This window comes from Delphinus delphis, chromosome 13 (genome assembly GCF_949987515.2).
Source record: "Delphinus delphis chromosome 13, mDelDel1.2, whole genome shotgun sequence".
NCBI classification, from domain to species: Eukaryota; Metazoa; Chordata; class Mammalia; order Artiodactyla; family Delphinidae; genus Delphinus; species Delphinus delphis.
The window spans coordinates 6,579,454-6,594,729 of record NC_082695.1 but is presented as its reverse complement, the minus strand read 5'-3'; the positions used below and the strand labels follow the sequence as shown (position 1 = coordinate 6,594,729).

Below are 15,276 nucleotides of genomic sequence, written 5' to 3'. Positions count from 1 at the left end.
CCAAGATTTCTGGGATGGTAGCTGGAGTAAAAAAAAGAATCAAGATTATTAGGGGGAGGGATGCTGTTGATAACAAGCCCCTGAGCATTAACTTTTTTTTTTTTTAACTAATATTCACATACCTATACCTATTAACTGGTTTTGTCAAACCTTAACATTTTGCCATATTTGCTTCAGATGGTTTTCTTTTTCTGTAAGATCACAAATATCAATGAAGCCCTCTATGTGCCTCTCCTTGATCTCCATAGCCCCCTTCCCCCAGCCACAGAGGCATTCACTGAATTTGGCATTAACCTTAACTGGATATTTAATTTTTTTTTGGCATCTAGAAAATTTACTACTGCAGAAAATGAAGACTGCTTGAATCGAATGGGGGGTGGGTGGTGGAGGGCCTGTGGTTTTTCTTTTTGATAACTACTGTAACACTGTCCTTCAGGCGGCTAAGGGAGTTTCATATTTTGTTTGGACATCATTAGGCACCGAAGCTCTTGCAGGACAACTTTAAAGCTATATGAATTCTGCCATTTTGCTAGCATTGATATGGCTCTTGGGTCCACCACTCCATTAGAACTATTAACTCCATTCATATTAATTTTTCTTACAAATCTTACAAAGGGGGTTGCTTCTGGGTATTTAGGTCCACATTCTATCTTAATGCTGTATATTCAGTTTTCATAAACTGTCCGAGCCCGTGGTGGCTGCCACCTTGCGGCGCTGTCACTCCTGAACTGGATATTTAATTCTTAATTAGAATGAACGAAAGGATCCACTACGGCTAAAAATGTCCACCACACAGATAATTTGAGCAAATTTTGTTAAATAGAAGCACAACTGATAACCAACTTAATCAGTACTTCAAAAACTGGTGATCCTCATGCAGGATAGTAAAAGGTATGCTATGAGCAAATAAGTTTGGAAATCACTAAGTTAAGAAGGGAATATAGTATTCAGCATGTCCCAAAACTATTAACATTTTCCTAAAGCAGGAACTTAAATACTGGCCTCGTATATGACAGCTACAAAACAGAATCAACTTTCTGACTCCCTTGGACTCTATGTAATCATTAAAGCTCTCGTCCCAGCAGTCTTTTTATTTAACCTCAGAATTCCTGTGTGTTATATTTTGTGTCATTAAAAATTATAAAACTTGTTGCAAAGGATACCACTCCATCGAAGTCATCACCGCACCAATGTAGGAGTTGTTTTAACCTCGTTTTGTATTTACCACCAGACTGACTTTCACCAATGAGGGAAGAATAGGTAGCAAAAATCACACCCTTCTTCACACTCCCATTATGTTTGGAAGAAATTTTTCCGTATTTAAACTAAAAAAGAAAAGAGAAGAACTTAATAAATACACTTTTGTCTCTAAAATATTTATCCCACCCAGATTTCTACAGCAGGAAACTGGTGGTACCATCATGGGCTTCAGGAAAGTCAAAGGACCTCTTAAAATCATACACAAAATTTCTCATACACATGTGTACACATACATACACACACACATGAACCCTCTCGTGTGTGTTTGTGTGTGTGTGTGTATAGCTTTAACGTACAAGGATCCAGTTTTCATCAAAGTCTCAAAAAAGTCTATCATCAATAAAAGATTACAGGGCTTCCCTGGTGGCACAGTGGTTGAGAGTCTGCCTGCCGATGCAGGGGACACGGGTTCATGCCCCAGTCCAGGAAGATCCCACATGCCGCGGAGCGGCTGGGCCCATGAGCCATGGCCGCTGAGCCTGCGCGTCCGGAGCCTGCGCTCCGCAACGGGAGAGGCCACAACAGTGAGAGGCCCGTGTACCGCAAAAAAAAAAAAAAAAAAAAAAAAAAGATTACAAATCAAACTCCCCAAGAAAAGGTCACAATATTCATTCTACAAATATTTATTGTGCATTTACTACATGCAAAGCACTGTAATTAAGATCTGAGGGCTATATAAGAATTATGATTAATAGTTACTGTGGTCTTCCTCAATTATGCTGATTTAGAAATCAAAAATATTTCTAGATGCCCCTTACATGTTTTAGTTTTGAACTGCTAGTAGTCATTCAAGACACAGTACTTAAGCCAACAAACCACTCAGTAACCCTCATCCAAAAAAAGCCACTGATGGGCAGGGCAACAACACCGAAGCAACTTAGGACTCAACACTGAAGCAACTTAGGACTCGCATGGAAAGTAGATTTACATTTACTTATTTTCAAAGGGCTAGCAAGGAAGCACCTGCAGGAACTAGGTCTGTCTATTCTACCCATGTGACTCCAGGAATTGCTGCATAGTAGGAGGTCAATAAAGATTTGCTAAATGAACATTGGACTGTGCTTTCTAGATAATGAAACACATTTTCTTCCATTTGACAGAACTGTTTTAACATGAACACAGGTACGGGTATACAAGTCCACTGAATGTACAAATATCTAAAACAGTGTCCAAATCACAATTCTCTCTATATGATGCGATGGGCACACTACCTGTCCATATAGCTTTATCACACTGCACCCTTATACTCATAAGTATATGAGTTTCACTCATATACAGTAACTTCAGAAACAGACAAAAACAAACAAATGAAAAACCCTGAAGAGTACGAGAATAAACTCCATAAAAACAGACAATGCTTATTTTGTTTGCCGCTACATAACCCTACCTAGCATATTATTTAACACTTAGTAATCCGAAAACCAACAATAGTGGCTAGCACTCACTATGCTTTCTGTGAAATAACTCATTTAATCCTCTTAACAACCCTACGAAGTAGAAACTATTATTATTCCCATCTCACAGATAAGTCAATATTTATTGAATGACCAACTGAATAGAAAAGTTTCATACCTTATTTAATGAATGGACCAAAATGTTTTTTGCTCCAATATCCCTCAGATCTCTTTCGGCATCATACTTTAAATCATTTGAAACACTGAACCTGCCACAAAAAAAAGGGAAAAGAAAAACACACAAATTCAATACAAATCCCATCATTCTAGCAATATTCAGGAATAAACAAACCCAGGCCTTGACACTTCAAAAAAATATACCTACTCACGAAGACCCATCCCCATATGCTGGATTATTCACAAACAAAAGCTTCCACAGCCAGTCTTTAGCACTTACCACAAAGCCCTTTTTCTACTCAACAAATAATTTTCATAGATGATTCCTGCTATTGTCCTTCCTTTTCCTACACCAGCACCATCACCTATTAAGAATCCAGCACGATCTCCATTTGGTAGGAATGTTTCATGTTGCTGAAAAAGAAAACGCTGGTAATTATCTATTCCTTTAGATATTTTGGCAATCAGTCTTTCATACCTTGTTTTAGTCATATATTAACATTCTCTGTTTTTATAGAAATGGCATGTAGTTGGCTTAGTGTGCATACTTTTACGTAACTATACAGGCATACCTCATTTTATTGTGCTTCACTGTTACTGCACTTCAGGGGCTACTGCATTTTTTACATATTGAAGGTTTGTGGCAACCCTGCATCAAGCAATTTTATTGGTGCCATTTTTCCAACAGCAGTTGCTCTTCCGTGTCTCTGAGTCACTTTTTGGTAATTCTCATACTATTTCAAACTTTTTCTTTATTATTATATTTGTTATTGTGATCAGTGATCTTCGATGTTACTATTTTAATTGTTTTGGGCTGCCATGAACCCCGCCCATATAAGATGGTGAACTTAATTAATAAATGTTGTGTGTATTGTGACTGCTCCACTGACTGGCCATTTCCCCCATCTCTCTCTCTCCTTCAGCCTCCCCAGTCCCTGAGACACAACAGTATTGAAATTAGACCAATTAATAACTCTACAATGGCTTCTTTAAGCATTCAAGTGAAAGGAAGAGCTGCATGTCTCTCACTTTAAATCAACAGCTAGAAATGATTACAACATAAGGAAGACATGTTGAAAGTCTAGACAGGCTGAATACCAGGCCTCGTGCTCCAGATAGCCAAATTGTGAATGAAAAAAAAAGTTCTTAAAGGAAATTGAAAGTGCTACTTCAGTGAACAAACAATAAGAAAGCGAAACAGCCTTATTGCTGACATGAAGAAACTTTTAGTGGTCTCGAAAGAAGATCAAACAAGCCATAATATTCCCTTAAGCCAAAGCCTAATCCAGAGCAAGGCCCTAACTCTTTAATTCTACGAAGGCTGAGAGAGGTGAGGAAGCTGCAGAATTCTGAAGCTCACAGAGGTTGGTTCATGAGGTTTAAGGAGTCATCTCCGTAACATAATTGCAAGGTGAAACAGCAAGTGCTGATGAAGAAGCTTCACCAAGTTATCCAGGAGATCTAGCTAAGATAATCGATAAATGTGGCTACATTAAACAACAGATTTTCAATGTAGATGAAACAGCCTTCTTTTGGAAGAAGATGCTATCTAGGACTTTCATAACTAGAGAAGAAGTCAATGTCTGGCTTCAAAGCTTCAGAGGACAGGCTGACTTATGAGGGGCTAATGCAGCTGGTGGCCTGAAGTTGAAGCCAATGCTCATTTCCCATTCCAAAAATCCTAGGGCCTTTAAGAATTATGCTCAGTCTACACTGCCTGTGCTCTACAAATGGAACAAGGCAGCACATCTGTTTACAACATGATTTACTGAATATTTGAAACCCACTGTTGACACCTACTGCTCAGAATGAAAGATTCCTTTCAAAGTAATACTGCTCATTGACAATGCACCCAAGAGCTCTAATGGACATGTACAATGAGATCAATGTCACTTTCATGCCTGCTTTGTAAAGCAGCCTTTCTGCAGCCCATGGAGCTAAGAGTAATTTCGGCTTTCAAATCTTACTCTTTAAGAAACACATTTTGTCAGGCTGTAACTGCCATAGATAGTTGATTTCTCTGATGCATCTGGACAAAATCAACTGAAAACCTTCCAGAAGAGGAATCACCCTTCTAGATGCCACTAAGAACATTCATGATTCATGCGAAGAGGTCAAAATATCAACATTAACAGGAGTTAACCCTCATGGATGACTTGGAGCGGTTCAAGACTTCAGTGGAGGAAGCAGATTCTTGAGATGGAATCTCCTCCTAATGAAGATGCTGTGAAGATGGTTGAAATGACAACAAAGGATTTAGATTACATAAACTTAGTTGATAAAGCAGTGGCAGAGTTTGAGAGGACTGACTCCAATTCTGAAAGAAGTTCTGTGGGTGAAATGCCATCAAACAGCACTGCATGCTACAGTGAAATCATTAGTGCAAGGAAGAATGAATCAATGCAGCAAACTTCACTGTTGTCTTATTTTAAGAAACTGCCACAGCCCCTCCAGCCTTCAGTAACCACCACTCTGATCATTTAGCAGCCATCAACACCAAGGCGAGACCTCCCCCCATCTTGCTGAAGCCTCAGATGATGGTTAGCATTTTTTAGCATTAAAGTATTTTTAAATTAAGGTATGTACATTGTTTTTCTGGACATAATGCTATTGCACACTTAACAGACTACATAATAGTGTAAACACTAAGTTTTGCATGCACTGGGAAACCAAAAACTTCATGCAACTCATTTTATTGTGACATTTGCTTTACTGTGGTAGTCTGGAACCAAACCTGCCCTATCTCCGAGGTCTGTGTATTTTTTTCTTGCTACCCTCGTATGTAGCAGGTAATTAAAGTTAAAAAATTGGTGAGTATTCTTCCATAATTTTTCAAGGACTGTACAACCAAATACAAACTTTTTTATAAAACATAAATATGGGGGATGGTTGCCTATTTATTTTACAAAAATGGAGTATTTCAGAAATCCTTTCAAGACAATTGACATAATATAAAAGCTGGTAAAACACCCATATGGTAATACCAAAGGTTATTCAATCACTCCCCAAGGGTGTGAGCTTTCAAATCTTTTCTAGCTTTCAGCCACTGGGGGGAAAAAAAACTGCAACAAATAGCCTTATATATATATGTTCTTATCTAATAGTTCTATGAAACAGACTCGCATGGAATTGTTAGGTAAAAGGATATAGGTATTTTTAATTTTAATACATGTTCCCAGTGAATTCCAAAACGGTTATGACAATTTATCATTTGCACTAGAAACACATTCCCCATATCCACACTACCCCTTTAATTTTCTAACACATAAAACTTCTATAAAAATCACATTCACAAGATTTTCATGCAAGGGAAACTTAACTTTGAATTAAAACAACTATACATTGTGAACTAAAATTAAAGATAAAAACTGTATGTAGCTATAAATTACACAGCTTACCTGGGCTGCATATGTAATTGCCTCAAGCTGTAATGCTGATAACCAGCCATTATCAATGGTTTCTTCAGAAATAGACGTTTTGTACCAAACATCAGGAGGAGTAACACTGGATAAAGAACTAGTTTCAACTACAGCATCTGGGTGACGCAGGCCAATTTTTACTAAATAAAAATTTAAAAATATTTCATTTTAATTATTCTAAGTAATAACACTTCCCAGTCTTATCATAAGATATTGCAATATTTCTCCTGACAGAGAAAATATAAGAAGTAACTATACACCCTGGGATCCTATATAAAGTCACTGATTGATGGTAAAGTACTGTTTAAATTTGACTAAAATTACCTATTTATCAACTACCTATGGTTTAAATAGAGACTTGCTGATTAAAAAGATCTAGAAAAATACCACCACAGTTCATACCAACAGGTTCTCCAGTAGTAACAGAACATAATCCTAGATTAACGACATCATTTTAAATAACCAGGAAAGTATGGGACCTTGGAATCCATACACAGTTGGTAAACAGAGATTTTTAGTTTAAGTGGTCTTATTGGTGACTTTTTATAGAAAGCCAGAGTATAGGAGAGAAAAATTCTAGCCATAGATTTTTTTCCATCTTATTACCCCCATAAAATGAAAAAGTGAAAAATTTTACACAAAAACTAAAAATTATTCATTTTCAACTTAATACAGTGGCCACTAAAAAAATGAATCATGGTCATTACGGGAAAAAAGGAAGCAATGGTGTTAATTTAAACCACTGAATTCGAATAGCAGATTTTATTTTTAAGATTCCCATGTTTTTATAATTTGCTTTAGATAAGCTGTATAAAGCTAAGATACGTGTTTACATTTCTGTAATTTACTATGATTTTATAATCACTGCTGATATGAGCAGAATTAACTTGAAAGGAAAAAGCCTTTTCACTCCTGGTTTTAAAAGACTTCATTCCAAAGCAAAGCTCTAAATTTCTGTAGGAAAATTTAAAAACTCACAGAATTTTCATGTAGCTATTTTAAAACATATTCTAGTTTAAAACATACTACAGGGTTTCCCTGGTGGCGCAGTGGTTGAGAGTCCGCCTGCCAATGCAGGGGACACGGGTTCGTGCCCCGGTCTGGGAAGATCCCACATGCCGCGGAGCGGCTGGGCCCGTGAGCCATGGCCCCTGAGCCTGCGCGTCCGGAGCCTGTGCTCCGCAACGGGAGAGGTCACAACAGTGAGAGGCCTGCGTACCGCAAAAAAAAAAAAAAAAAACACACTACAAAGCTCACACTTATCAAATTCTGAGGTACCCAACATGGATAGATCTTAATACATAATAATGTGTGTGGCAGTTTTTTAAGTTCAAAAGGAACCCAGAAGTCTTTCATTATTTTGACAAATCCCAAAGACATACGTTTTATTGGCATATACTCTGCATAGGTTTCCGCATGACCCATTTCTTCTTCATCTTCTTCCTCTGGTTCATCTTCCTCTTTCACAACAGGGACCTTCTGTAACAGAGAGAGCAAAATCAACTAAGTCCAGAAACTGGAGGCCCAGCCAACACACAGAAAAACTCTTCTGTAGGAATACCCACTATCTTCAATCTTGGAAACAGGACATACCACTTCTATATTCCCTAATATCTGGGTCAGAGTCTATGGTTTCCCTGCTCCTCCAAAGATAAGCACAGATAATCCATGACCTGCTCTCATCGCAAACACACAAATGGGTCACCACAGGGCTCCACCACCTTCTCAAACTACCTTCCCCTTCAGTATTACCTGCCAGCCTCCCTGATGCCCAGAAGTCTAACCTCCAGTCCTCAATCTTCATTGCAGTTCCAGGAATAGAAAGAACAAGGGGTCTGGAGAGAAAAGGTGGATGAGCCCCAGCAGCACATCCTACAATCTCATGGGCAGGAACTCTCTTTAAGTCTCACATCCCACCCTCTTCTCAGTTACCTTCATCTGTTTCTTTCCCTTAGATCCTAAAACCAAAACCGTAGAAAACTCTGGAGTTTAAAGGTTCTTCTAAAAGACAGCGAATTTACTTCAGACATCTGTGTCTCCACAGACACAACAACAATCATACAGAATCCTATATCACCTACTCTCCAAACGTCAGCACATCTGAGAATAAAATGAGGAGTTATTAGTAACTTACACCAGGAAAACAGCAGTAAACCCAGACTGCCCCAGGCAAAGTGAGTGAATGGTCAATATAGTCATGTTACCTTGTGTTTCTCTACAGAATCTTAAAGAGGTAGAGGCAGGGAGGAATAGGGGACTAAGAAGCGCCTGAAAAAGCTGCTTTTCACTATCAGTAAACCATAATGGGAAGCTCTTTATTAATGTGGGCTTGATCAAGGAAGAATGTAGGGAAGAAGCTGTGGGACCCAGTATACCAAGGAAGGGAGGAGAAGGACAAAGAGAAAACCTAGTCAGGACCTACAGGTAATGCCAAGGACACATGGCATTAAAATGTAACATCAGGGCTTCCCTAGTGACGCAGTCGTTAAGAATCCGCCAGCCAATGCAGGGGGCACGGGTTCGGGCCCTGGTCCGAGAAGATCCCACATGCCGCGGAGCAACTAAGCCCGTGCGCCACAACTACTGAGCCTGCGCTCTAGAGTCCGCGAGCCACAACTACTGAGCCCACGTGCCACAACTACTGAAGCCTGTGCGCCTAGAGCCCGTGCTCTGCAACAGGAGAAGCCACCGCAGTGAGAAGCCTGCGCACCGCAACAAAGAGTAGCCCCCACTCGCTGCAACTAGAGAAAGCCCGCGCACAGCAACGAAGACCCAACGCAGCCAAAAATAAAATAAATAAAACAAGTTTATCTTAAAAACAAATAAATAAATAAAATGTAAGGTCAGGCTCCTCTTTTATTTTATTTTTATTTTACTTATTTATTTTTATTTAGTCTAGAGCAGCATATGATGGCACATAGATGCTCAATAAATGTGGGAAAGAAAAGGGAGATGTGAGATAAACATGCAGCCATCAACCCATGGAGTCCTTAGAAAAAAAATCCAAAGAAACCCTGAATGTTCTCAGAAAGTATGCCAAAATAAAACCCAGTTTCAGAAATAAGAGATGAAATGGGGCTGGCCAAAGAAACAGACCCAGACCCCACTTCTGCTGTTATCTGTGTAGCCTTGGGCAAATTACTTACATTCTGAGTCCTGCCCATCCCCCTTTGCACCTTTTCCTCATCTGTAAAATAGGAATGCGCACTGTGCTAAATGACCAGCCGCCTTTCTCCCTCTACCTTGTCTTTCCCTACCTTTAAAAAATATATACCGCAGGTATATAATTGGAGGATTAGGTGGTAACACAATACGGTCACAAAATCCAAGGACCAGACAAGTAATATGTCTAAGCCAGCTGGATGTAAAATGGCAACTGACACCAAGCTTAGGGTCAAGGAGATAAATGAAGGGGAGGGAGACTGTGGTACACGGGGAATGTGTGACCAACACACAAAGTAGATGTTCACTACTCAACTCTAAGCATGTTAACACGAGGTGAGGAATGTGGGCCCAGGATTATCAGGTACTCCTATTTTTCAAGAGAACCTGGAAATCAGCATTTTATGTGTTTGCAACACATTCAAAATTTTCAAAATAATGTGGATGCCAAACAAAACACCTGTCAATTGGTTTTTATCCACAGGCTACCAGTTTGCAATCTGTTAGATGTCTCTTAACTGCTAGGACAATATAGAACTTTTGGCATGTTATGGGCAACATGGGCTGGACTGGGAACTTGAGCACTAAATAATCTTAAAGAAAAAATGCATTCTTATTTTCCAAAAATCAACTTCCAAGTAAGCTGCTGGCACTCAACTGTTAAGTAAACTGATACTGCCAACACTTGTTCTCCTGGTCCCCATTCAAAACCTCAGGCACAGGTTGCTTTGCTGTCTCTCCAATTCTGTATTTCATTCCCAGTCTTACCAATCCTCTGGTATCATTATGTGCAGTCCCCTCTTACTTTCTTTTTACCTTTCCCCTCATCCTTTCCAATCACCTTTGCAATCTCTGACGTTTAGTTCCTTATCACTTCCCTTCTGGACTACTTAACCAACCTCCTAACCTGTCTCTTCTTCCCAACACACCCTGAGTCACTAACAGGTCCCTCTACTTCCAGGGGCCTCACTGGTGCTGCTCCAAGTCCCAAGTCCATCAAATTCAATTCAGGACCCTCCAGAGAGCCCCCAATCAACCGTTCCAATTTCTTCCTGCAAGCCAAGTATCCTAAGCATATAGCTACCACCTCCTCTGTGCCTATTAATGCTGTAGCTCCCTTCCTAAAAGGCCCTCTCAAAGTCTCTCCAGACTCGACACCCAAACTCCATGACATTGCCTCCATAGAATGAAGTCCTGGGTTTCCCTGGTGGCGCAGTGGTTAAGAATCCGCCTGCCAATGCAGGGGACACGGGTTCGATCCCTAGCCTGGGAAGATCCCACATGCCGCGGAGCAACTGAGCCCGTGTGCCACAACAACTGAGCGCTCTAGAGACTGTGCTCTGCAACAAGAGAAGCCACGACAATGAGAAGCTTGCTCACCACAATGAAGAGTAACCCCCGCTCGCTGCGCTAGAGAAAACCCATGCGCAGCAACAAAAACCCAACACAGCCAAAAATAAAAACAAATAAATAAATTTATTAAAAAAAAAAAAAGTGAAGTCCTCCTAGGCCATCTGAGTCTCATCTTCCTACAAACTCATAAGCCCTATTGCGAGCATCACTATTTACCTCTTGCTGTACCTTATATTACTACTTAAACCATGTGGCATTAATTATATGTTTATTAAAATGGGGAGCCAGAAACCCACCACACAGAGGCAGGGTTATACACTGCGTAATTATTAAATACACGCACAGAATCAATTTACCTGAAGCATATAGCATTTCCAAAATGTAAAAATAATGTTAACATATAATTACTCACAACTAAACCATTATATGATCTGACATCCCATAACCAGCTATATAATAAGGCTCAATCCTAAAATGAACATAATTATCAAATACTTTTGGTTAACTCCACATTGTCCTTTTTACTTATCAGATGAAATTCACAATAGAAAAGCGTCAGCATTTTGTATAATACTCTATCAAATATGTATCTTATAATCCCCTTGTTTAGCATATATTAATTTATTCCAGTGAGGTTTAATGCTTGTTCATTAGTTTATGTAGCTGAGAAGCTCCCCTTCACCCCAAAAAAAGTTTTCTGAGGGCTACACTTAGCCAAGTGTACTTTCATACCACACAAAAATACAGATATAGCTTTTGAAACTCACCATGGTCGGGGAAAAACTCCTCATTTTCATGTCATTTATCCATATTCTTGCTACTTCTTTATTAGAAGACTCTTTCTTTACTGTGCCATTGCTTACATCAGCTGAGGGGGAGAAATAATGTACATTTTATAACAAAATATCTATTTTCCTACAGTTTTTAAAAAATTCAGTAAAGTTTACCCACTTCACAAACCAAAGAATACCAATCTGCTTATCTCTAACTTAAATTAAGCATAAGGATAAAAATACTCATGCTATATGTCATTACGGAGGTAAGAATTAACATTAGAAAACAACTTAAAAGGAAACATGTGCACAGGAAATTTGAAAACTATTTATCAAAAAGACACCTTAACCAGAATGCTATTTGGCAGTTTATTTCAAAACAATTACCCACAGCCAGCATTACTCTGAGACACTTCACTTGGTGCAAAACCTGGTATTAGCACCAAGACAGAATCAATCGCACCTGATCTGGAAGTACTTACTAACCTTCAAGGCAAAATAATTATTTCTGGAAGGGAAAAAAAAAAGTTTGGGAACTCTACTGTCTTCCCTCAGAATGAAGATCCAAAGAATGAACCTGTTCTTCTATACCAGTGGTTTGCAAACTCTTTTAAGATATAGCACAAGAACCTCTCCATCAAAGTATCAATCAAAGTAGAACTACGGGGCTTCCCTGGTGGCTCAGTGGTTAAGAATCCGCCTGCCAATGCAGGGGACACGGGTTCGAGCCCTGGTCCGGGAAGATCCCACATGCCGCGGAGCAACTAAGCCCGTGCGCCACAACTACTGAGCCTGCGCTCTAGAGCCCGCGAGCCACAACTACTGAAGCCCACGCACCTAGAACCCATGCTCTGCAGTAAGAGAAGCCACAGCAGTGAGAAGGCCGCGCACTGCAACGAAGAGCAGCCCCCACTCGCTGCAACTAGAGAAAGCCTGCGCGCAGCAATGAAGACCCAACAGAACCAAAAATTAATTAATTAATTTTTTTTTTTTAAAAGAACTACTTGGTTGAGAAGTTCTGAGCCCCTGTTACTAGCCTCCATCCTCCAAGTATACCTGAAGCACTCCCAGTACCTGGTATTCTTGCAATTACAGTGTGAAAATTACACCAGGAGAACAGATTATGACCTTATGTATTCTACCAAAAGATAGGGAGTATTTGGGTGGCCTGTCACTTGGGACTACAAAATGGCTGGGATTAAAGTGTTAGCAAAATAAGGAAGCTGGTACAGAGATAATAAATTTACTTAGGAGCACAGATCTGTTTAATATAACTGTGGGAGAGCCACTGAACAGTTCATAGAAAGAGTTACAGGACTGGAGCTCAACTGAGAGATCAGAATCCAAAGAGACACCTAAAGGGCTAAGGGCTCCAAAAGGGGCAGAGAACATGCAGGGAATTCCCTGGCGGTCCAGTGGTTAGGACTCCATGCTTTCACCGCCGCTGAGGGCCTGGGTTCAATCTCTGGTTGGGGAACTAAGATCCCACAAGCCATGCGGGGCGGCCAAAAAAAGAGAGAGAGAGAGAGAACATGCAAAACCTCGCTCTTTGCAGTTTGACACTTTTAACATTCTTCCCTTTCAGTAAAAAGATGACCCTCTCCTACAACACAAAAGTTGGTTTATCTTCAGCATTCACTTACTATGTTTCTTTTTCAGCCCTGGTCTAGTCTGACAATTTCTCAGCCTTCCACACAAGGATGGCCTTGACTTGTCTTTTAAGAAGTATTATACTGGATGTGGGAGATGTTACTGTACTAGATACTACTCGGTCAGCTCCAAAGCTCTTTTGTTTTGCTCTCTAAACTTTCCTCAGGATGGCACAGCAGCAGTCTTTCTCCTCATTAAATCCAAAGACTTTAATGAAAAGCAGCTTCTACTAACTGCTGATCACCCCTAAGTCTCCCAGAAGCCATTCCAGATGCTGCCCTGCACCTCAGCTAGGTCAGGGCCGTGGTCCTGCTCTCCATGGCACAGAATGGAAATCAATCCTGAGACAGTTAAAATAATTTCTCAATGGGCATCTAGCTGCCAGGCTCCAGTCAGTTCAGGACAATAACCTTAAGAGTAAAACTACAGCCAAAAGGCACAAAGGTGTGGACTCAAAGATTAGATTATCTGATATTTTTAATTGCATTTGTCACTGAAGACAAAGTTAGTTCTGTATCACCTACAAACACTCCTTGCTCATTCCTTTAGAATGCCCCAGCCCTCTACTTTGTTATTATTTTTTTAATATTTATTTATTTATTTGGCTGAGCCAGGTCTTAGTTGCGGCATGCGGGATCTTCATTGCCGGGTGCGGGATCTTTAGTTGTGGCACGCGGGATCTAGTTCCCTGACAAGGGATTGAACCCAGGCCCCCTGCATTGGGAGTGCAGACTCTTAACCACTGGACCACCAGGGAAGTCCCTGGCCCTCTACTCTATAAACACAAGCACATTAGAACTTCCCAGCAATCAATTCTGCTACAAAATTATATATCGGGTATTAAAACTTATCTCTCTCAATTGGAAAAATAAAGCAGCTGTTTGGAAGGAGGAACTCTCTATTCAATATCCAGCACCCCATTCCAAGAGCCCAGTGGGATGCTATGTATTAGGTATTAGTATAAATCACCAGGCAGGGAGTCAAATACTATTTAGCTCAATGGAAAAAGGAAGGAAAGAATATCCCTCTTAAGAGTTCACATTTTGGGAATTCCATGGCAGTCCAGTGATTAGGACTCCACGCTTTCACTGAGGCCCAGGTTCAACCCCTGGTTGGGAAACTAAGATCCTGTAGGCCGAGTGGCACAGCCAAAAAAAGAAAAAAAAGAGTTCACATTTTTCAGTTTCTAAAACTATACTACTAAAATTTGATATAGCCGAAGTTAAAAAAAAACTCTATTTTACCCTTAAAATTACCTTACTACAATAAACACAAAGCTTCCTCTAAGCATTCCACTTAAATACAACCTCTTCCTGCCCCATATTCCATTTTCTATTTTTCTCCACGTGCCTACCCCTATCTAACATACTATATACTTCATTTATTTTGTTTATTGTCTGTTTTTCTCCACTCAAATGCAAGCTCTATGAGGGCAGAAATTTCAATAGTTTTCTTCCCAGCCATAGTCTCAGAATCCTAGAACAGGGACTTCCCTAGCGGTCCAGCGGTTAAGATTCAGTGCTCCCACTGCATGGGGCATGGGTTCGATCCCTGGTCAAGGCACTAAGATCCCACATGCCTCGTAGTGTGGCAATTAATAAATAAATAAATATCTTTTGAATAAGTGAGCAATAAAAAAGCCACTCCAGAGAAGAAAAATTAACTGTAAAATTTATAGTGTTTATGCATAAATGAATTCCTAAAAAAGAGTGATCAAATCACTGTTGAGCTTTTTCTCTTTAGATCTAAACCTACACTTAAAGCATTATGGATTAGCTAGTGTAATGGTTACACAACTCTGTGAATATACCAAAATCCACTGAATTGTACCCCTTTAAAAGGTACAATGGTATGTAAATTATCTCAGTAAAGCTATTATTAAAAAAGTATTTTGAGTGCTCACTCTTCGAAGAAAATATAGTGAATTACTATTCATTTTCATTACAATGAAAGTTTATATATTTTAAAAGAAAACTGACTAAAAAACACGACTACCGACATACAATGAAGCTAATGACAAGCAAAATCATAAAACTGTAAGAGTTAAAGTAGCGAAGTATCAGTTTAAAGCCCATTACACCTCAAGCA

The 15,276-nt window shown here is 39.7% G+C and overlaps 1 protein-coding gene across 1 annotated transcript in view; it reads right to left on the bottom strand.

Annotated features, from left to right (window-relative positions):
* Positions 1-15,276, bottom strand: part of SBNO1 (strawberry notch homolog 1) — a 56,041-nt gene that overhangs the window by 28,963 nt on the left and 11,802 nt on the right. The window contains exons 5-10 of the mRNA XM_060029295.1: positions 11,533-11,633; positions 7,633-7,729; positions 6,230-6,390; positions 3,112-3,245; positions 2,833-2,923; positions 1,113-1,325 (exon numbers count right to left, since the gene is read on the bottom strand). Coding sequence (XP_059885278.1) covers positions 1,113-1,325; positions 2,833-2,923; positions 3,112-3,245; positions 6,230-6,390; positions 7,633-7,729; positions 11,533-11,633 — 797 coding nt within the window. The remainder of the gene's footprint in view (positions 1-1,112; positions 1,326-2,832; positions 2,924-3,111; positions 3,246-6,229; positions 6,391-7,632; positions 7,730-11,532; positions 11,634-15,276) is intronic.